This window comes from Eschrichtius robustus, chromosome 11 (genome assembly GCF_028021215.1).
Source record: "Eschrichtius robustus isolate mEscRob2 chromosome 11, mEscRob2.pri, whole genome shotgun sequence".
In the NCBI taxonomy this organism is placed as follows: Eukaryota; Metazoa; Chordata; class Mammalia; order Artiodactyla; family Eschrichtiidae; genus Eschrichtius; species Eschrichtius robustus.
This window is the reverse complement of record NC_090834.1, coordinates 61,087,935-61,112,154: the sequence shown is the minus strand read 5'-3', so window position 1 is coordinate 61,112,154 and position 24,220 is coordinate 61,087,935. Positions and strand designations below refer to the sequence as shown.

The 24,220-nt window shown below is 43.0% G+C and overlaps 1 protein-coding gene across 1 annotated transcript in view; it reads right to left on the bottom strand.

The window, feature by feature from the left end:
- Positions 1–4,555: 4,555 nt before the first annotated feature.
- The window catches only part of P4HA3 (prolyl 4-hydroxylase subunit alpha 3), a 34,428-nt gene continuing 14,763 nt past the window's right edge, over positions 4,556–24,220 (bottom strand). The window contains exons 5-13 of the mRNA XM_068556415.1: positions 21,374–21,425; positions 19,316–19,479; positions 18,895–19,071; positions 14,664–14,728; positions 11,825–11,984; positions 11,101–11,163; positions 7,389–7,457; positions 5,991–6,087; positions 4,556–5,202 (exon numbers count right to left, since the gene is read on the bottom strand). Coding sequence (XP_068412516.1) covers positions 5,132–5,202; positions 5,991–6,087; positions 7,389–7,457; positions 11,101–11,163; positions 11,825–11,984; positions 14,664–14,728; positions 18,895–19,071; positions 19,316–19,479; positions 21,374–21,425 — 918 coding nt within the window. The 3' untranslated portion in view covers positions 4,556–5,131. The remainder of the gene's footprint in view (positions 5,203–5,990; positions 6,088–7,388; positions 7,458–11,100; positions 11,164–11,824; positions 11,985–14,663; positions 14,729–18,894; positions 19,072–19,315; positions 19,480–21,373; positions 21,426–24,220) is intronic.

Sequence of the window (24,220 nt, the reverse complement as noted above, 5' to 3'; positions counted from 1 at the left end):
CACACCCTCTCCAGCATTTATTATTTGTAGACTTTTTTATCATGGCCATTCTGACTGGTGTGAGGTGATACCTCGTTGTACTTTTGATTTGCATTTTTCTAATAGTTAGCCATGTTGAGCATCTTTTCCTGTACCTGTTGGCCATCTGTATGTCTTCTTTGGAGAAACGTCTATTTAGATCTTCTGCCCATTTTTTGATTGGGTTGTTTGGGTTTTTTTGATACTGAGCTGTATGAGCTGTTTGTATATTTTGGAAATTAATCCCTTGTCAGTCTCATCATCTGCAAATATTTTCTCGCATTCATTCCATAGATTATCTTTTGTTTTGTGTATGGTTTCCTTTGCTATGCAAAAGCTTGTAAGTTTGATTATGTCCCATTTGTTTATTTTTGTTTTTATTTCTATTGCCTTGGGAAGCTGACCTAAGAAAACATTGGTATGATTTATGTCAGAGAATTTTTTGCCTACGATCTCTTCTAGGAGTTTTATGGTGTCATATCTTATGTTTAAGTCTTTAAGCCATTTTGAGTTTATTTTTGTGTATGGTGGTAGGAAGTGTTCTAATTTCATTCTTTTACATGTAGCTGTCCAATTTTCCCAGCACCACTTATCGAAGAGACTGTCTTTTCTCCATTGTATATTCTTGCCTCCTTTGTCGTAGATTAATTGACCATAAGTGAGTGGGTTTATTTCTGGGTTTTCTATGCTTTTCCATTGATCTATATGTCTGTTTTTGTGCCAGTACCATACTGTTTTGATTACTGTAGCTTTGTAGTACAGTCTGAAGTCAGGGAGCCTGATTCCTCGAGCTCCAGTTTTCTTTCTCAATATTGCTTTGGCTATTCAGAGACATCTTTGTTTCCATATAAATTAAAAATTTTTTGTTCTAATTCTCTGAAAAATGCCATTGGTAATTTGATAGGGATTGTGTTGAATCTGTAGATTGCCTTGGGTAGTATTGTCATTTTAACAGTATTGATTCTTCCAATCCAAGAACATGGTATATCTTTCCATCTGATTGTGTCGTCTTCAGTTTCTTTCATCAGCATTTTACAGTTTTCAGAGTATAGGTCTTTTGCCTCCTTACGTAGGTTTATTCCTAGGTATTTTATTCTTTCTGATGTGATGGTAAATGGGATTGTTTCCTTAATTCCTCTTTCTGGTATTTCGTTGTTAGTGTATGGAAATGCAACAGATTTCTGTGTGTTAATTTTTCTGCAACTTTACCAAATTCATTGATGAGCTCTAGTAGTTTTCTGGTAGTGTCTTTAGGATTTTCTGTGTATAGTATCATGTCATCTGCAAACAGTGACAGTTTTACATCTTCTTTTCCAATTTGGATTCCTTTTATTTCTTTTTCTTCTCTGATTGCTGTGGCTAGGACTTCCAAAACTATGTTAAATAAAAGTGGTGAGAATGGGCATCCTTGTCTTGTTCCTGATCTTAGAGGAAATGCTTTCAGCTTTTCACCATTGAGTATGATGTTAGCTGTGGGTTTGTCATATATGGCCTTTATTATGTTGAGGTGTGTTCTTTCTGTGCCCACTTTCTGGAGAGTTTTTACCATAAATGGATGTTCAATTTTATCAGAAGCTCTTTCTGCAGCTATTGAGATGATCATCATATGGTTTTTATTCTTCAACTTGTTAATGTGGTGTATCACACTGATTGATTTGCGGATATTGAAAAATCCTTGCATCCTGGGATAAAGCCCACTTGATCGTGGTGTGTGATCCTTTTAATGTATTGTTGGAGTTGGTTTGATAGCATTTCATTGAGGTTTTTTGCATTGATGTTCATCAGTGATACTGGCCTGTAATTTTCCTTTTTTTGTGATATCTTTGTCTGCTTGTTTGTTTTTAGTATCTTTTTATTTATTTTTATTTATTTTTTAACATCTTTATTGGAGTATAATTAATTGTTTTAAAATGGTGTGTTAGTTTCTGCTTTATAACAAAGTGAATCAGCTATACATATACATATATCCCCATATCTCCTCCCTCTTGCATCTCCCTCCCACTCTTTGGTTTTGATATCAGGGTGATGGTGGCCTCATAGAATGAGTTCAGAAGTGTTCCTTCCTCTGCAACGCTTTGGAATAGTTTCAGAAGGATAGGTGTTAACTCTTCTCTAAACGTTTGGTAGAATTCAGCTGTGAAGCCATCATCTGGTCCTGGACTTTGGTTTGTTGGGAGTTTTAAAATTACTGATTCAGTTTCAGTACTGGTACTGCTAATTGGTCTGTTCATATTTTCTGTTTCTTTCTAGGTCCATAGATGGACCTAAAGATTATCATACTAAGTGCAGTAAGCCAGACAAAGACAAATATCACATGATATTGCTTATATGTGGAATCTAAAAAAATGATATAAGTGATGAACTTATTTACAAAATAGAAACAGACTCACAGACATAGAAAACAAGCTTATGGTTACCAAAGGGGAAAGGGGAGGAGGGATAAATTAGGAATTTGGGATTAACACATCTACACTACTATATATAAAATAGATAACCAACAAGAACCTACTGTATAGCGCAGAGAACTATACTCAATATCTTGTAATAATCTATAAGGGAAAAGAATCTGAAAAAGAATATATATATATACACATATATACTGTATGTGAATCACTTCACTGTACACATGAAATTAACACAACATTGTAAATCAACTATACTTCAATTTAAACAAAAAAAAAAGATCTTCGGAGGCAGACCTGTATTTGAATCCTGCCTCTGCCACTTTATAGCTATGTAACCTCAGGCAAGTTACACATTCTCTGCCTCAGTTTCCCTCATCTATAAAATGGAGATAATAGTACCCATTCATCATGAGGATTGAAGGAGACAAGTGCACCTCAGTTCTTAGCACAGTGCCTGGCCAGTGGTAAACAGTCAGTATGTTACTAATGACAATGATAATAGTCATTAACATAAAGAATTTTCCCGGTAGTGAATCTTGTGAGAGATACTGAGTGCAACACCAGGAACTCAGGTTGGAGAAAGCTGTTAGAAAAACAGTTGAAGAAGCATGCAAGAAAGAAACAAAATTATAAACTAGCTATGTACCAAGCCACCATCAGTCCTATTTAGAAATAGCTACCTACTAAGTGCTTTTGGGGTCCCACAGACACACCACTTTCCCTGAACTGCTCTCACCTGCCTGAAGACATATGCTCCAAAAGGAACTCAATTGTTAGAAATCCCCTCCTCAAGAGTTTCACCAACCAAGGAAGACTGACCCTTACCACAGGAGAAGAGACTACAAGTGGACACCACACCTAGATAAACTGTCACCATCACATCTCGCACCTATGGGCTGTACTCTAAGGGCCCATTTATCATTCCTAAAAATCTAAGAGGGCTACATCCCCCCTTTCCCTATTAAGATGGTATTTCATCCCAAGTTCTAAGCCACCTCGGGGAGTTATTCATTTTCCTCTGGGTATCTCCCATGTATACATGATATATACATGTCACTAAGCTTGTGGGTTTCCTTTTGTTAATATGTCTTTTATTACACAGGTTTCAGCTAAGAACTCAGAAGGGTAGGGGGAAAGTACTTTTTCTTCCCTACATGACAGTAATTTAGTAAGAGGGTTTCCAGAGTCCTGATGCACTCAGCGGAAATACTGGGCATGTGACCAGGTGCTCATGGAGGCTCTTCAGGAACCTGAATATCAGGACACCAGAACCTTTTCCTTGGGGCCCCCAGAGCTCTGGGAGGCAGAAACCCTGATGTGCATGGTGCAGGGAGGGGGCGGAGGCAGCACAGTGTCTAAGCACCTAGTCCTTTACTTGTGTGGCTTCTTTGTGAGCAAGGCACACGCCCTCGCTCCTGTTAAGGAACCTGAGCCAAGTCGCCTGGAATGTTCTCTTTGCACAAGTCAGTCACTCATCAATGCAGCCTTAGCTCATGCTAGTCCTTCTGCTGGGAAATGCTTCTCCTCATTAGACTCTGCCTATAAAAAAATTCTACCTGTCCTCCAAAGTACAACTCAAAGGAGGCCTTCTTATTCATTTATCCAAAAATATTTGCTGAATGTCTACTTATTTGAAACAGACCTTTTTCTGGGGATACCAAGAGGTATAAGGAGTGCAGGCAGCCAGGCAAATAAACAAATAGTGAAATTCAGTGAGATGGGGGCTACAATAGGGGCATTTACAAAGTATAGAGGGGTCTTAAAGCACTCACCCTGCAGGGAAGGCCACTGGCCACAATTAAATGAATAAAAAGTAATTTCAAGAAAAGTGTTTGTTAGGAAGAAAACAAAGTTGGCTAATGTGAACGAAAGTGGCTGGAAGGTTGGGTGTCAGAGAAGGCCTCTCTGAAGCGACACTGAGCCAAGAGTGGAATGGTGAGACCATGGCAGGAGCAGCGGATGCAAAAGGCCTGAAGAGTGGGACCGATGTTGGTTTTGAGGAATAGAAAGAATGTCTTGTGTCTGGAATGCAGTGAGAGGGGAGCCAAGATGAGATTACACATAAATAAAATGTTATACTCTGCCTTTTTCACTCAATATTACAATGTAAGAATGTTCTTGGCTGTGAAAAATGATTTGTAAACATCTTTAATGACTGTATTAAAACATTTTTAATGGCTGCATCAAAAAATCATATTTTTAAAGTTATTTTCTGCTTTAAAAAAATCATCACATGAGGTACACTCCTGATACAGAGACACCCCCTGCTCAGCCTTCAGCAGAAGTCAGTAGGCAGAAGGGCATATGGGGGTCAGGCACCACCTGCAGGTGTCCTCACTGCCACTTCTGGGTCCCCGTGGTCAAGGCTCAAGTAGCAAAAGCCCCAGTGACCAAACCCTGGAGACTGTTGATATGTCCTGTTGCCAACAGAGTGTGTCTGAGCTCCAGAAACTTCTCTCTCCAGCCTCCTTGCCCCCTCCTTTGTATTGTTCATTCTGCTGTGACTCATGGCTCGAGGAGAAACTGTAAGTTCTCAGATGTCCCCTGCTAGAGACCACTTCCTTGTCTCCCATTTGCAAGGAATAGGTAATGCTGACAAAGGCCCTCCTCCAGAAGCTTGCTCTCCTTTCTCCTCTCTTACCATAGCTTTTGGCTTCTGGCTTCTCTGGAAAGCCAAAGGACTCCTCCAGCTTCTCTCTGCCAACATTTTAGTCTTCAGGGCTCGCACTGCAAGGTCTGCGGAATTCCTGTCCATACTCGTGTATCCACTTGTTGGCCACTGGGGGAAATGGGGAGGAAGAAGAGCAGGCTCAGCGGAGCAGACAGCAGCGATGCTCCCTCACAGGGTCGTTAAATTCCACACCCTTGGCAACTCACTGGCCTCACCCCGGTCCCAGCCCTACTATGGACTACAAGATGCTGCTTCAGCAGCAGTAAAGAGCAGAAAGGACAGTGGCACCTGGAAAAAGTCCCTGACAGGTCGTGCTACTACAGACTAATTTTCAAACCCGTGGGTACCGTGGTCACTTACCCTTCCTGTAGCTCCTAAAAGCCCACCTCCCCCAGGGAACCATTCCAGGGTAATGAGAGAAAAGGGATGGATTCTCCTGGCAAGGTCCACCTCAGCACAAGAGTCCTTCTTCCACTTCTTTTTCTGTCTTCAGAGCTAAGTGCTCTTAGACACAGATATGACATAAACACATCCCCTACTTATTTATCTCTTCCTTGTTTGACCATCTCCTCATGGGGAAGCACCTGATGGTTCTCTCCTTGGGAGAGAGGACTGGGACTTAGCAACATATTATTCCTTAGCTGTGCTCAGGAATCAAGGCCCATCTGGTCAGGCCAATATACTTTTACTGACACCTGCTCTATGACAAAAGCCTGCCCTTATGGGCTCCCAATGTACTGGTGGTAACTAATCCAGAATCTGATCACCTCAATATAACGTGGCACTGTTAATGAAGCTTTTGGAATGAAAAGGCTATGTTATTTTCCATCCATCCCCTATTTCACTTTACCCTGAACCCCTCACCCAATTCCCATGCCCAGAAAGGCAGGCCTTACCCCACTTATCTCCTACCAGGACAGGACAGCCAGCATGAAGTGTGCCACCATCCCCTTTACCACTCCTATGCAGGTTCCACCAAAATAGTGCTGCATTCTGAAAACAAGCAGATCCCGCCCCAGGGGAGGTCAGCCCAGAATCTCAGTCCTTAGGAAGCACTTGACTGAGAACAAAGGCATGCATGTCATTAAACAAGAAAACCGTCCATGCAGATTGGGGGCAAGGCATGCATAAAATGCCACAAAATGGTATAAGCTGCCGTTTACTCATTCACTCATGCACCACTTATTGAGGGCCTGCTCTGCTCTAGGCCCTGAGGATGCAGAGACAGATCATGTCCATTTCTCTCAGGGAGTTCATAGTCTTGTGGGAGAGACAGACATAAAAACAAACCAGGATGAGACAGTGTGACAAGTGCTAGGGGAAAGGTGAGCACAGGGCGTCATAGGATCACTGAGGAGGGAAACTCGACAAAAAGCATAAGGTGGAACAAAATATTCCTCACACAACTAGGAACTTAGTTGAGCCACTGACTCTTCCTTAGGCACTTCCTAATAACACCCCCAGGAAGCAGGGATCATCATCATCCCCACCTCACCAGCAAGGAAGCTGAGACTTAGGGGCTTTAAATAATGCAACTAAGAAGGAGCAAGGTCAGGACTCAAACCCAGGCGTTTTGATTCCAAATCGTATATGTTGTTCTTTTTCCCCCCATCCCCAGCTTTTTTTCCTATATGCTTACTTTAACCTTGGCCAACCCCCTGAGTTTTGATAGATACCCGGCATTTACTCATTGAATGCTTAGGATGTGCTGGGTACTGTGCTAAGTGCTATGAGGCGTGATCTCAATTATTGTCTTCATTTCATTCCTGAAGTAATAAGGGCTGTCATCCCTGACTGATTGATCTGAAATTTGGGGGAGATATTAAATTCATTAAACAAACCTCTTACCACACTGGCCGCCCTCTCTGCCTTGCTTGACGTTATAGCTCCTACTGCAATACGTTTTTATGTTAACTTCTGGAGGCAAGGACTGTGAGTTTTCCTCGGTACTCTCAGTGCCTCCAGCCCCCAGTGTTTACTAAACGAATGACTGAAGGGACCAGTTGTTGTCAAGGATCCGAAGGGGACTCTCACCTTTGAGGAGCTCTATTGTAACGGGAAGGCACACATGTAATCATCCTTTTGTAATATAAGTGTAAATAAAATAAAAAATAGAGGCACAAGTAAATGCAGGAGTCAAGAAAATTGAGGAATTATCTTTGATTCTGGGAATCAGGGGAGACCTCTTTTCATTCCCTCTCCCAGGAATAAGCTTGCAAGCACAGGCAGCATGAACGCTAGGGTGTTAGTTCTGCACTGCTAAAACCACCTGTTGGGGTCAGACCCCCACTCACCTTGACCACAGGCACGCTAAAGTTGCCGTAGATGAAGGCTGTGGCTCCTCCAGCTTCCACCGAGCTCAGCTACAAGGCCAGAGGAAGAGACAGGGTTGAAATAGCCCGACTGCCCTACTCTGCCTCACGTGACGTCTGATGTCATTTCTGCATAAATTCCCTCTTCTGTGCCCCTCTTTCAACTCTGGGAGAAATACTTATGGAAATACAATCACCCAATTTAGGAATTGAGAGAGCCTACTCAGTGGCATCAGTATTTGCCTGCAGGGCCACAAGAGGACAACGTTTAGAAATGCCCCCTTTCTTTACCCTTTGAGCTAACATCCTTATTGAGGGCTACCATAAGTAGATTCAAACTTTGAGGCCCTCAGGAAGAAATACACTTTATGTCACAACCCAAGACACAGACACGTCCCTGAAGTAAGTTTCATAAAACATTCTTAACTACATCAGATGCCCTCTGTTATTTTCCATTTTATTTTATTCTGTTCTAGTTCAGATTTCTTAAATGCTGACCAGATCCACTAAATTGATTTCACAGCCCACTAATGGATCATGACCAGTGGCTTACAAAACACTGTTTAGATTACAATGATTATTTTTGAAAGCTGGGCATCATAGGAACTACTGATTGCACCTTTGGTGTGTTTCCCAGATCACTCAGACAGACCCTCTCTAGGTAATCTCAGCTAAAGAGTTTCACCACTGGTATATTCTAGAACTATGGATGTGTTTACTTAACTTGAAGAGTTTTTTCTGATTGTCAAAGAAATATGTAATAACCTAAACATTTTGAAAAATACTGGAAAATACTTTAAAATACTTAAAATAATATTATTCATCATCTTACGATCTGGAAAAAGAAAAAAGCACTGTTATGGTTTAACTGTAATAGTTGACATTTATTGAGCACTGGCCGTATGTTAGGCATCACACTAAGTCCTTACAAATATATTATCTCACTTATTCCTCACAACAAATATATCATCCTCACTATTCCTGTGAGTTAGGATTGTTATTATTTACATTCTACAGATGAGGAAACCAAGTCTCAGAGAGATTGAGTGGTTTACAAAAGGTCAAATAACTCTTTGGTGACTGAGCCAGGACTGGAGCTGAGCCAATGCTGTCTGACTACAGAGTCCCTGCTCATAACCATTATGCTACATACACTCTTGAACATTAGGTTATGTCCCACTGTTTACTATTATAAACAACACTGTGAACATCTTAATGAGTAAAATCATTTTTGCGTTTTAGATTGTTTTCTTAGGAAAGAGTCTGAGCATTAGTATTATTGGGTCAAAAGTATATGCAAATATTCAATACTTTAGATACATACTGCTAAATTAATTTCTCACCAGCAGCATGACACGGAGTGCCAGTCTTACCTCGCCCTGGCTAACTGTCTACCAGCACATTCACAGATCCCACCATATTCGCCTGTGTTACAGAGCAAGGGCTATGGGAGTTGGGATGTTAGCACTTGTTAGAGGAAACTGAACTGACGTGGCGATTCAGAACCTGGAAAAGGCAGTGGTAATTTTTTAGCACATCTTGGCTCCCCCTGTAGTCCTTTGGGAAGGGCGATGAGAGCAACAATTTGCTCCTTGTGTTCAAATAACTAACAGACTGGATGATTCTGTTCAGACCCCTGTTGTCAGCCACTGTGGGTGTAAGCAAGATACAACAGAGGGAACCTGGACTTTCCTGCCTTCCTCTACCTGTGGTTTCACAGTATAGAGGCAAGGAAGGACTTATCCAACAAATTGAAAAGAGAATCGGATGTGTGTGCTATGAAGCTCATGAGCAGGGCATGGATTGTAAGATTGGTGGAGGGGAGGGAAATCTTCCCTCTGTAAACCTTCCACTGTTTTGTACTGGGACTGATCTTATGTCCAGTCTGAGTAGAAAATCACTAACCTGATTTCATCTCAATCCTCCCAATACTTCTTAAAGATTATTTTCTCCCTATATAATGTCACTCTTATGTTCTCCATAAATCTTATCTCTTATGTTCAGAAATGTTTATGATGGTCTTAACACCAACCTGAAGATGAAAGGATTGGGCGTAACCTAGCACTTCCTAGGTCCCACGATCCCAGTTATGGGGTCCTATGCTTGCTTTCTGGGATACATGATAGAAACATATTGTATGAAACTTCACAGAGAGATATCCCCTTACATTATTTCATGAGGTCCTCATGACAGCCCTGTGAGGAGGCGCAGAGCAAGAAAACAAGCTCAAAGAATTGATGTGATTTGTGCTGAGGCCACATGTTAAGTGGCAGAACCAGAATTAGACCAACTGACTCCAAACCCAAAACGCTTTCCATTCCACTGTGTATCAAAGGCTTAAAATCCAAACATATACACACTCTTGCATTTGTCATTTAAAATTGCTGGGCTACCCTTACCATAGTACCCTTACCATAGTAACTGGGCCTCTGTAATCAGGGAGTCAGCTACAGAAGATACTAGGGGGATAAAGAACAGAGAGATATTGGCCCCTAGATGTCCTATTCTTTGGTTGATATCAATGTACTTCACTGCCTGTGACCTCCCATGCCAGCTTGAGTCATCAACCAGAGATGTACCAGCAGCTGATCCAAGGTGTGTCTCCTGCCCAGAGAGCTGACGTCAGCCATCCCTTTGCCTGATCAGAATGCTCAGAATGAGCACGAGAGGCCAGACACCATTGGCAATGGCAGCCTTCCACTTCTGCATAAAATTAAAACCGAGCCACATGAAGAAACATGTTGGGATTGCCAGCATTAAAACTACAGAGTGCTGGCCTCTGATTGTCCTTTCTTGGCTACACTGTGGAGACCAGTTAACAGGACTAAGAAAAGAGGGAATGCTAGGGTGTAGGTGTCTGCTATTCTAATGAGCCTGAAACCAGGCCTTCATCTTAGGGTGTTATGTAGAGCACTTACATTTGGCATGTTTATTCCTTCATTTAACAGTAATACACCTCTTATAATTTAAGTGACAGATGCCTGAAATTATGACTTGTCCATAGAGAAGGCGGTAAACCCACATGATCTGAAGGGAAGAGGATAGGTGAGATAGTAAAGACTGGGTCCGAATTCTATAGGATCAGGTCAGACACTAGGAGAGGAGGCCAATTTATTTTTTAAGGGGGTATTATGTAGATTTTAGTGAAGGATTTGTGAGGAGATAAGGAAGAAAATTTTCACCGCATATGAGAGAGCCACACTTACGGAATTTCTCTGTAGGCATCTCTGTTCTTCCCTCTCGTAATCTCAGCTGCTTCATTTCTCTCCTCTCTCCCCTCACAGCTCCACAACCTCATCTATAGGTCCATGCTTTTCAACACCAACTAGTCTATGGGACCTCAAAGACAGAGACCCTCACATCCCCTTCCTGTGTTGTTCAGGTCCCAGGATCTCTTGGCCTTCGGTGTAACCGCACTTCCCATCCTAATCACTGACAATGACAAGGTCACATTTAGGTCTACACGATCGATGTAAGCTCTTTGAGGGCAGGAACTGACTTGTATTGATATTTCTTTATCTCTCCTATAGTGCCTAACAAGAGTGCTGTATGAAATTCACAAACATCCTGGAGACTTTTCTGCTGTGAAATTCAGATAAAATCAGTATCTGATATTGCTTTGAAAACCGTAAAATAAAAGAGATACAAATAGTCATTAAGTAAGCAGCCCTGGTCCCTCCAGAGCAAGACTCACGTAGATCATAAATGTTGCGACTCGGTTCCCAGAGTTCATTCTGTACAGTGGGCTGGTTGGTGACTGAGACAAAAATAGAACATATCATTATTTTATGCAGATGGCACCAGAGTAACAGCCAGGATGCCACCATAATACAGGGAGGAGAAAAATGGAGGAGTCACAGATGGGATACAGCCTTGAGCTATACCTAGTCAAGTATGTGCCCGTCTTTGCTGGCAGGTACTCAATATACTTTTTTCCTCTTACTACTTTATTAGATACTCATATAAGTGAACTGTATACTACTAATCAAACAAAATTGCTTGTTAGTAGTGAAAGCACTGTGAGGGGTTGATTGCACCTTCAGGTTCTTGGTGAAATAAATTAACATATAAAATATTACAGATAATTATTCTGTAAAAATACTAAGCCATAAGACTGGAGTTCCCAATTATTTGCCAAAGAGACACACTTTTTTGTCACAGAAGAGTTTAACTGATATAATTTACATGTCATAAAATTCAATCATTGTAAGAGTGTTTTTCAATGAGTTTTAGTAAAAAGAAGATGATTCAGCAGCAATCAGCTTGAAACCAAGGCTTTCAATCTACCTAGAATGAGAACCTTTGTTCTAAAATTTCACGCAGTATTCTCTGGGGGCCCTATAAGAGCTCTGTCTCAGAGAAATAAATAACACCCTCGTTGCCTACCCCACGAGATTGGTCACCAACCCCATGGTTACCGTAGCATGGTCAAAGTGAGGCTCATAGTGCCCTCCGATTCCGTAGTTTACCACCTGAAGGTACTCTGCGTAGGGAGGCTGGACATCAAGGCCTGTAAGGGAGGCAATGCGATGGTCGAGGGTCACCAGCACTGGGTCAACGGTGTCCTTTAGCCAGGCACTAAAACACACCACAGGTTGCAGCATCAGTGATCTAATGCCAGAAATGACTAAATATCTGTGAATGAATGAATGAATGATGTCAACTGCCAGAAGGAAGGAAGGAAGGCAAGGAGGACAGGAAGATAGACACGAATACCTAATTACCTACTCACTCCTCCTGTTAAGTTGGCCCAGTCCATTTTGTGCTCTGTCTTAACATTCACACATCCATTCAACAAACATCCTCTGAGGCCTACTGTATGCCAGACCCTGTGCTAGGTGTGTGAAGAGTGAAGGTTCACATCACCAGGCACTGGGATACAAAGAGAAAGAAGACAAAACCCTGTTTTTAAAAATGCTATGTTTAGAGACATCTCAATGGAGGAAGCTGGGTGCAATGGAAAAAGCTTTGGATTCAGAGGAGTAAGACCAGTCCCGGATCCTCGGCTTGACCCTTGGTCAGGCCCTTAACCTTTCACCTCTCTTAAGGTTCAGTGTATTCATCTATAATATGGGGATGGTAATATTATCTACTACACAGACTTATGAAGATTGTGACAGACTGCTTATGAAGATGCTTTGTAAGCTGTATGTTATTGATTGCTGTAAAACACAGAAAAATCTCTGCTCTTTTGCTCTCCTCCAGGACAAACCAGGATAGGTCAAAGGCCAGAGAGCAAAGTTCAGTCTCTTTTCCTGAATGTCTTGTTGAGGTTCTGATAAAGTGGAGGATTTGGGATCAGAATGTAGGTCCCTGGGAAGTGAGGAAGTGCTCCCCAAGCAAAGCCAGTGAGCCTCCTGGGGAGATGATGAAGGCTCTTAAGGGAAGCATCTTGGCATGTCTGGGAAGACCACTTCTTTGGTCTATAAATGATGGATTAATTTGTTCATTCTTTTGTATGGAGTGCATGCATAGTGCTATGCTGTGGGCTCTAAGGTTTACAAAGATACCCAGGACAAAGCTGTTGTGTTCAAAGAGCTCATGAGAGGAGACACACAAATATACACAAATACAACTCAGCACAAATCAAGGTAGAGTGAAAAATAAGAACCAGCCCTTAAAGTAAAGTTCTGGGGAGCACAGAGGAAGGAGATGTTAATTCTGACTGGGGCACTGAGGTAAGATGGACATGTAGGCCAAATTTTGAAGGGTGCATAAAATTTCAATAGATGGAAAAGACATAGGGATATTCCAGGCTTCTTTGAAGAAATAGCATAAGCACAGACATGGTGGGGTGATATAATACAGTGTGTGTCAGCACGAAAGCATTTAGTCTATGAGAGAAGTAATGGGAAATAATGCTAGCAAAGTAGGCTCAGGGCATGTTGTAGAAAGCTGAGGACCCTGTGGTCGGGAACCTGGTCTTTGTGGATAGTGATTAGGAGTGCATAGGTGACCTTTGAGGGACCAGTTCCAGTGAAGTTGTGAGGACAGAACCAAAATTCAAGTGGGTGCACTGTGGTGGAGGGTGGGTAGTGAGAGGAGGCAATAAGGGTCTCAGTTTCTTTACCTGAAAAGTAAAGAGAATATCACCTACTCCCCTAAAAGCAATGACTCTAAACAGAAGGTTGAATTTTCTCCTTGACACTACAATGTCAGAAAGGTTAGCAAAGCAACAAAGCTGAGGTTAGACGGGCCTTTCAAAACTTAGAAAATAACTTATAATGTAAAAGGTCCCCAAAACGTGGGCTTCCCTGGTGGCGCAGTGGTTGAGAGTCTTGCCTGCCAATGCAGGGGACACGGGTTCGAGCCCTGGTCTGGGAAGATCCCACATGCCGCGGAGCAACTGGGCCCGTGAGCCACAATTACTGAGCCTGCGCGTCTGGAGCCTGTGCTCCGCAACAAGAGAGGCCGCGATAGTGAGAGGCCCGCGCACCACGATGAAGAGTGGCCCCCGTTTGCCACAACTGGAGAAAGCCCTTGCACAGAAACGAAGACCCAGCACAGCCATAAATTAATTAATTAATTAATTAAAGTAGCAAATTAAAAAAAAAAAAAAAGGTCCCCAAAACGTACCAGACCAAATAAGTTAAGCCAGATGATTCTGAATCCAAAAGCTTTCATCACTCAGCTCGCTTCCCAGACAACCAAACCATCCACCCAGCTTGAGGTCTGGCCTCTCCCCAAGGATGTCATCACCGTCTCCCATGGCTCCAGTGGGGACCCTCCTCTTACGGTATCCTGTCCTTACAGCACAAACCAAGGGCTGCAGTGGAGGGGGAGCAGGGATGGAGGGGAGGGTATACGGCTGGGCTCTCAACTAGAGAAGGTATCAGATCCAGAGATTCTGGCCATCCGTCTTGCCTGAGTGGTGGCAAGTCATGCTTTGAATATGAGTCAGGAGGTAAAGTCAAGTTCCAAATAGAGACAGGACTTGTTCCCTGGAAAAGCAATCCTGGTTAGGAGAACAACTACACACTTAATTTTTGGTCTAGGGCATAGGAGCTTTTTCAAGTCTTTCCCTAATGGCCTCCTAGTTAAGTCCTCAGACCATGTAACCACCTGAGAAAGGCCCTTGGGTAAGGGGAGTGGAAATTGCTCCCTCTCAACAAGAATGTACAGATATAAACGTGAACTACAGTGGCGTCTCTAATGGCACCTGAATGGCTGTTGCTGACCTTCAGTCACTTGTGCCACAGGCCCGAGGGTGCCCAGCAGGCATGACCAGAGTCCCTGCCAAGAAAGGACCCCTCTTACCTTTTGCTGATGCGGTACTCCACTGGTAACTGCTTTTCGCCTGATGCCACCACAGATCTCTGTAGCTGGTGTGAAGGATGTAAGAGAAAGTGCAAGTGGTTATGACGCAAAGGGAAGGGCTCTCACTTCCATAGACATGCCCCTCTCTTAGCATAAACCTAACAATCACCCATTTCTCCTTAATTAAAGGATATTTTGTACATGCTACTAATTTAGTGATAGCTATCAATCTTAAGTGACATAAAAGCTCAGAGTTGAAAATAACCTTTAGCTTCATATCTGGTAAATAGTAAAAACTGAAAAAGGTCTGTAGGACTGAAATACAAGTGATTTTGAATCCCTTTTGCATCTGCAAGACTGTGAGTTCTGTAAGAACAAGGGCTGTTTCTTATTCATCTTTATATCCGTGTTTGGGGCAGGGCCTGACTGATGGTAAGTTAAGCTTTGACTTAGTGTTCATCAAATTAAATGAACTCCTCCAATGACAGGACACTTTCTACCCTCAGAGGCCGCTTGCTCCTTCTGAACAATTCTGATAAAAGCCCTTCCTTACAGAGAATCAAAATCTGTTTTGTTTGCAGCTGCCTTGGTTATGGGGAAAAAACAACCAAACAGGTTTGAAGTCACTAATTTAACTGAATGTCTCTATTTTGTTCTGAATGTCTAGATATAAATTTTAAATTATTTTTCAATAAAGTGGCCTCTAATTGCAAAGGTACTGTACCAGGGACAGAAAGAGAAATATTATTTACATAAGGATGTCTACTTCTGCATTTGTCATCAGAATGTCAGCTCCATGAGGGCAAGGACTTGGTCTCTTTTCAGTGCTGTATCCCCAGGATGCAGAGAAGGCCTGGCAGGGAGTAGGTGCTCAATATTGGTGAAATGTACCCAGGAGTGAATGAACCAGAGTCCTGTGGCTAAAGACACAGCCCCGGCACTTCACACGCAGCCACAGCAGAGCACGGAGCCACAAAGGGCACGTGACAGAAACCCTTTCCCTTCTCAGAGGCTTCTACAATATTATTGTTCCTGCTGCTAAACCAGGCAGATAACCTTGGAAAAGGCTCTTCCCTTGCTTGGACCCGTTTCCCCAGCTATAAAATGCAGCATGTGAACAATACATTCTTGGAGTCCTTCTCAGCCTCTCCCTCTACAATACTAGGATGCAGGGAATCAGTAAGTGACTGATATTGTCTCTTTCTAGTCCTCTAGCCAGCATCCTCTCCTGAGCCATTCACAGAGGAGTGAGGAGAGATTCATAGAGAGATAGTCCCTTCTGTTCTTTTCGGACAACATCAATGGTTTAAAAACAAATCCTAGGGAATCGCCACTCCACCCTGCCCGCCCCCTCCCTTAAAGAGCCACACTGCATTTAATTCCTTTAAGAATTATTTACTGTGCACCTACAAGTCATTCATTTGGGGGGACAAATACTTACTGGTCGTTCTCTGTGCTAAGCACTGTGCTATGCATTGTAAATACAACATAGGAAACCAGACATAAGGCATCCAGTGGGGCCCTAATGGACAAGTACAGGGTGCTATGGAAATATAGAGAAGGAGCATCTAGCCCATTCTTATGAAGGTCAGGAAGGCTTCCCAGGATGCCCAAAAGACAACTGGAATCACACAGGTGAAAAGAGGCCAAGGGAAGAGTGGTTCAGGCAGAGAGAAGAGTGTGTGGGGAGCCAGTGAGGGCACTGCCTGTTCGTGGAGATGCAAGTTGTTTAGGGTGGCTAGGGTGTCAGTATAATGGGAACATGCTGCAGAGGGAGTGGCAGCGGCCAGGCCAGGGAGCTCTGTAATCGTTTGAAAGCAAAAGTGACCCATTAAAGAGTTTAAGTGAGGGCTTGACTCAGTCAGATGTGACCCTTTGCAAATTGCTCTGGCTACAACGGGCCTAATACGGAGCCAGGCATTTCAAGGACAACATATGATCCCTGCTAGTTTACAGTCTAGCTGGGGGGACAGGATACTAACCCATGAAACTGGTCGTGATTCCAGACAACACGTAAATGGCAGAATAAATGAAAGTACCAAACAGGTGGAGACAAAAACTGAGTTCAGAGGAGGGAGGTTACTGTATGTGGCCCCAAAAAGTGCTCTGAAAAAAATGTTCCTCCTGAAAGAATCTATGAAAGTGGGCCAAAGTGGTCAGGGATAGGGGCCAAGAGAGGCATAGGGTTTCAATTGAGTCTTCAAGGATGCGGAGGATGCAGATGGGGGAGGAGTGATGAGAGAGCAGAGAAATGCTTCTTTGAGAAACACACAGAGAAGAGGAGCAGAGAAATTCAGCACAAGCCACTGAGGTGGCTCGGTCCCATGGGGCAGCCACTACCACACACCCCCAGGGCTTATTCCTGGCTGAGCCAAAGACCAGACAGCGATCAGCAACCCCAGCGAGACACTTCTGGAGGAAGGGAGCGTGGCACAATCTGTGCGTGCCAAACAGGTGACCTGGCTACAAGGGATTAAATGAACATCTCCGAGTGGGCCGCCTGTCCTGTTACCACAGCAACAGAGTTGTCCTGAGGAAAAAGGAGCTGCCGGCCAAACGCTCCCGCCGGCTCACTGAGAAGCCAAAGCTATTGAAAATACATCGTTCCAATTCAACAGGGAGGGGAGCTTGATCGCTTCAAAAACCTTCTGTACAAAGATTCCAGATTTCTCTGAACGGCTTTTAGATGAAATTATTATTGCTCTTTTTCTCCCTCCAATCCACGTCTGCTGTCAGAGACTTCCTCAAAATCTGCAGACCTGATCGGGGCACTCTCCTGTTTCAAACTGTCCCACAGCTCCCCGCCTGCCTTCGAGGTAAAATCCAAACTCCCCAGCTTGGTACTTGCAGCACTTCTAATTGTGTCTCACGTTGCAGCCTCATCTCCCATCACCTCGCACCCCCTCCCTCGCACACTTCAGCCCCCGGGCTTCCCCCCCACTCTCTGGACACACCACACAGCAGGCCCGTGCACAGACCGTCTGTCTCCCTGGAATACCCTTTGCCACCTTTCACTCTGATGAATCTCAGGTCCACAGAGAAGCCTTCTCTGTTTCTAACTCTCCCCCCTCCCCCATTTGCTCTTCACCCGACTGCCTTTCCCTGCCTTTCCCTCGGAGGAAGGTTCACCCTTTTAGGCTTCCGTAGCACAACTCCCTCACACACCTCTATTACAGCACGTATCACAGTGCACTGTAAATATGTTTTCCCCATTCTGCAGGAAGCTCCTAAATGGGAGCGAGCAATACTTAACCTCCTCGTAACAGCCCAAGCACCCGGTACAGCGTCTGGCACACAGCAGGTGAGTGACGGACTGGCTGTCGGGGTGAATAGCACACCGTGAAGGCCACAATGTCTGCTTTGACACAGTAGCTCTGAGACCATCTTAATGTACCGTTCGTAAAGAGGCAACATGCTTATAGTGGTGAGGTCGACCGCATGATTTTTCTAAATATTTGCCACACTTCCTGGTGGACTAAACTCCCCTCCGCATCAACATCAAGCTTGGCACAGTGACTGCAGGGCCTTCTCCATGGGAGAATAAGATACACTCTCCCTGCTGACTGCAGTGTTAGCTGTACGCTGTGCCTTAGCCGGGGAAACGTGGATGGAAGTAATGCCTGGTGCTTCCAAGCAGAGGCTTTAAGAACCAGCTAGCAGTTTGCCATCTCTGCCTTTTTCCTCTCGCATGAGATGGCAGTGTTCCAAAGAGAGGCTGCTCTGTTGGGCTGGGTCCCAGGGGAAGACAGCACGGGGCGGAGCTGCAGCCAGCCCAAGACAGACAGGAAACGAGAGGATGAAGCCGACCTCTACCGCTGTTGTAGACCTCTTCCACGTATATGGAATAACTGATATTGGGGGAGGGGGGTTCCTTTAATTTTTTTAGGTTAAATTTATATACGATGATACGCACAGATCTCAGGAGTACCATTTGCTGAGTTTTGACAAAGGCATCCAGCCATGGACTCCACATCCCTAACAAGATATTGAGAGCACATTTTCAATACCCCAGAAAATCCCCTTGTATCCTTTCTCAGCCAGTCCTCTCCCTCCAGAGGCAACCACTACTGTGATTTTTTTCACCATTGATTAGTTTTATGGAATGGCTGGTATTTTGAACTCCTGAACAGATGAAGTATCTAGTTTTTCAGGCTGCCTATTCTCCCACTTCTGAACACCAGTCATATAAAGAAACAAAGGGAAGTTCTTGGCAGGCCTTGGGGACACTCACCCATGGTTCTGCAAGCCCTCTGATTTTCTGAGCCTCAGTGTCACTGACAAAGTCATGGTAGAGAACAACATAGGGTTCCAGGTGGATGACCTCTTTCCGGACAGGCTGGAGGAGCAGGTAGGGGCTGGAACTGGTCTCATAGGAGCAGTAGAGCCTGGGGATCTGGTAGTGAGTCGGCTGAAGGGAAAGACTAGAATCAGCTTAAGAGAAGAAGGTTCTAGGGCGGAAACCGATTTAGGGGAACTACAGCATAAAAAACCTGGAATGCAGGAGATTCAGAATTCAGTCACTGATGCTGTCCAAGTGAGCTTTATTTATTTATTTTTGGTGCATCAGCCTTTCCCCTCACATCGTCCCAGTTCTACCTTTTCTCCCTCTATCCGAGCCTGTTCCCTGTTTTTCATTCCCTGAGAAATCCTACCTGGGAGCCCAGGGTCTGACATAACTCCTCATAGGTGTCCCTGGTCTGCAGGTGGGGTACGTTGGGCCTCTGGATGACAGCCTCAGCTACGGCCTGGTTGGGGCTCTCTGCCAAGAGCTTTTCGTATTTCAAGACATTCCTGGCCATCCTCTTATTATCTGGGCCTGGAAGAAATAGGAGCAGGGAATAACACAGGTTAACAAACGGTGATCCCAGAGAGTGCCGCCAAGGTTTCCTATAGCTTCACTGTCACACGTGACCAGCAGCTGGACACCTAAATAACTCCCTGTGTCCATGCACAGGAGGACGTAAGGCCCTCACTGCCAGGAGAGTACCTGCCATTAAAAAGAGACTGAGTAGGGCCTGGTAGAGCTGAAGGAACACTCTTAGACCAAGGGATCATGAGGATGTGGCTGTAGGATGGTGTGATGGTCAGTTTCATGTATAGGGAAGAAGCTTCAATCTTTTATTCATTCATTCACCCATCCATTCAGTAACTCTCCAGTGAACATCTACTACGTACCAGACACTGTGCTAGAGGCTAACCTCCCAGAGTTGAGAGTCTAATGGAGAAAAGACACATTAACTACTTACAACACAACACAACACGGAAGTGCTATGACACAGAAGTTGAAAGAGCCAAAGCCTATAGCAGAGAGACCCGATCTATTCTTCCCTAGAGAACTGGAAGCTAATTTATTCCCAGCTCTACTAGATCCTTCAAAATCCCTAACTGGCCTAGACATAGCAGGGCAGTATGGGACAAAGGGGCTCTAGACGCTGGTTCTAGCCTAGGTTCCTACAGGGGTCTTGTGTCTTGTTTGTGCCCGCTTTGGCTGCAGATCCCCCATGGATTGGAGCTACCCATGGCCTGCTAGCCTCTGTGCATGATTCTCAGTGCATCTCAGAAGGAGGTGCTGACTTGTTGTAAGGCTCACAAAGCATCTTTCTCTGAGGAGCTCAATGTCCTTCTAACCACCAGCGCCACCACCACCATTATTCTGGCAAAGGAGGGGACAGAAATTACCATCCTTTTTTAACCAGAGAAGAAATGAAGTTAGGGGGAATGGAAATGATGAGCCCAAAATACCAACAAAAATATTGCAAAACCATTTATGGAACCAGGAATCTCAATTTGCTGTGTCCTACTTATCCACCTATAATAGTGCACAATTTGGGTTCTCTGGGAGAGGCAGAGATTTTAATAGATAAAGCACAAAGAAATAAAGAGGGGTTGGGTTATCAATTTGTACCACTAACTGTCTACGTGTTTCCAGACCATACAGCTACTTCCTTATCCTACTGTTTGCCAAATTATCAGAAAGGAATAACATTACTAAATGGGTTCATTAGAAAGTGACAGTGAAATCCTACACGAAATACTTCATAAATATTAAAACATAATAGTGATTATGTATCTTACTTTAGTATCTAACTATCTTATTAAAAGAAAACCTGGGAAGCCATCTACCACCAACATTTTAAGCAAAAATATCCAAGTAGAGCTAAGCTAGTAAATCTCCCTCCCAGTTTTACTCCGGTGAGGCGCTGCCTGAACAGGGTTGAAGCTGAACTCTGTGGCCAACTGGGCAGGATGCTTGCATAGCAAAGTGAGCTCCGGTTTAAAGAGAAGAATTGCTATCTTTCTATGAGCAGCCAAAGTGAACATCCCTGCTGAGTCGCTCTCCTTCTTCCACACACAGCTCTCATTGATTGCACTCGTTCCCAGGTCTGCTCCTGAAACCTGGATCTTCAAATGTCCCTAAAGAAACTGGCTCCCAATCTCGGACTTGTTCTCCACTAAAGCAACACATATATATGACTGGATGGGGGTGGAGGAGGAAGGGGACAGGTTGATATCTTTTTCTTAGCTTTCTAACTAACTTAAAAACTCTTGATCAGTATGTAAGATTTAATCAAAAATTAGAAATGTGCCTTGGATTATGAAATAGAAAAATAAAAATAGACAGCTGTGTTTCATTTGCAAGGACTAAAGGCCAAGAGTAGGAGGGAGTTCCCTGTAAGTCAGACCTGTAGTTATCTTTTATCGATACGTACTGTACAGAAGAAACTCTCGGGAGAGGCTGAGGGCACAGGAAATATTTCCCACCTATAAAAAAGAAAGAAAAGGAAAAGAAAGAGTTAACTGCACTAAGGATATCTCCTCTGACGAACCATTACATGGATTTTTTAAAAAACGATAAAATATTCTTACCAAGAATAGATAGTTAAGACTCATTGAAATGAGCTGCAGACTAAAATGTAGAGGTTCTCTGTCCTAATTCAGGATTTGAGCCCTGATCCAAATCAGGTCTCCTCAGTTTCCTCATTTACAAATGACTTATTAATACCCTTACCAGGGAAGGGAGAAAAATAAATGAAAATAAACTGTCTTAAAATGCCCTCAAGTCTTTCAAAGCATGCAAAACCATGTAATTGTAGGGTATTGTTATTTTGGTATATTTTATTATTAAAATTAATATGGAACTATAAAAACCCTACTAAAAATATAATTTGCTCTCCAGGCTCAGTACTTCTGAGAGTCCACAAAGTTAGAGGAAGGCAAAGGAAGAACTAAACCTGAACCGTTGCCACTGCATAGTAATGACTCTCCCTGCAGCCATTCAACCTTGGGCTACACGTGGTCAAAAGTAAACGGGATTTCCAGACAAACCTGGGGAACAGAACCCAGGGTGGGTGGGCTGTGATCCTGCTCTGAGGACCATGGAATGATGATGAGCTGCTAGAACTGTATTTCCCTCCGATCATTTTATTTTTGCATGTGAAAAAATTCATTTTTAATGATAAAAGTAACAATAAGAACACTATAAAACATATGAGAAATAGGGGGAAAATGTTACACTGAAACCCAGGCATTTCAAGCACTTTGGTTAATATATAGTGTTTACATAGTTACAATCATATTTCTTATACATTTTCATATCCTGATTGTTTCCCTCTACAGTGTAATCAGGAGTACTTTTTATAGCTTTACATAGTCTTCAGAGACAGCATTTTTAAATTATATTATTATTTTTCATTGTGGTAAAAAACACAAACATAAATTTACCATCTTAACCATTTCTAAGTGTATAGTTTCAGTAGTATCAATATTAAATATATTTACATTGTTGTGCAACCAATCTCCAGAGTTTTTTCATCTTGCAAAATTGAAACTCTAATCATTAAAAAACAACTGCCAATTCTCCCCTCCCCTCAGCCCCTGGTAACCATCATTCTACTTTCTGTCTCTATAAATTTGACTATTCTAGATACCTCATATAAATGGAATCAAACAGTATTTGTCTTTTTGTGACTGGCTTATTTCACTTAGCATAATGTCCTCAAGGTTCATCTATGGTGTAGCATGTGTTAGAATTTCCTTCTTTTTAAAGACTCAGTAGTATTCCATTGTATGTATACACTACATTTTGCTTATCTGTTCATCTGTTGATGGATACTTGGATAGCTTCCCACCTATTGGCTGTTGTGAATAGCGCTGCTATGAACATGGGTGTACAAGAGAGACAGCATTTTTTTTTTTTAATTTACCATCCTAACCATTTTTAAAATTAATTATTTATTTGGTTGCACTGGGTCTTAGCCTCGGCAGGCGGGCTCCTTAGTTGCAGCATGCAGACGCCTTAGTTGTGGCATGCTATCTCTCAGTTGCAGCCTGCATGTGGGATCCAGTTCCCCAACCAGGGATCGAACCCAGGCCCCCTGCATTGGGAGCTCGAGTCCCAACCACTCTGCCACCGGGGAAGCCCCAAGACAGCATTTTTAATGGCTGTATTTTATTCCATCTAGAAGCTCCATCACAGACAATCTAACCATTCTGCTACTGTTTGGGCATATAGATTGTTTCTAATTATTTAATATCATGAATTATTCTGTTCTGTACTTAACAGAGGGATAGTTAAGTAATCTACTAATATCTTATAATGTCAGATATTAACTCAGGGTTATAGAGTTTCAAACCCTTTTGAGATGAAGAGAACTAAAATACAATTTTACATATTTTTAAAACTCAAGGGCTTTATTATCAAGAACAAAGTTAGAGTTACTTTTGATGTCCCAGTTAAATTCCTTTGGAAACGTGTACACTAAATAATGTTAAATGAAAAAAGAGAATATATACTGTGTATAATATAAAAATAGATTACATGTATTGAGTGCATATGTGTCATAAATTGTGTTAAGGGCTTTACATGTATTAGCTCATTTAATCCTCATGACAACCCTTTGAGGTAAGCATTGAAGGGTAGCAGAATATGCCACCCCAAAATATGCCTCTTTGGCATAAAGATTATTTTGAGCTAATTATTTTGAGAAACAACAGATACAGGAGAAGTTTTTCAAACCAGAGTAGAAGTTGCCCTTTTGTAAGGCAAATTTACATTTATAAAGGAAATCTCCATTTGTGAGGGTGTCTCCCCCTGTGTACCTGGAAGAAAAGGATGACTCTGCATCAGAGGAGAATCTTATCAATGGAGAAGGCACCCACTTAAATCTACATAACAATCTTACCCTTGCTTGCTATGCCTGGTCACCTCCCAGAACTGGCTCTCCCCACACCTTCTTTCTTTTGTCTTTAGCTGGATACAGTATTTAAGATGGAGGTTTAGATCCCCTCAGAGAGTTACTCATCCTCCCTCCCCGCCCCAATATCTCCCATGTCTACAGGAGGTACACATGTTAGTTAACTTATGTTTATTGTTCCTTTTATTAATCTGTCTTACGTTACAGGGAGGTCTCAGACAAAAACTCGGAAGGTTATTCGGAAAATTATTTCCACACTCCTACAGCATCATTATTATCCCCCTTTAAAGATAAGAAAATTAAGGTCCAGGGAGGTTAAGTAAGTTGCCCAAGTTTTCACAGAATTTGAACATAGGTCTGCCT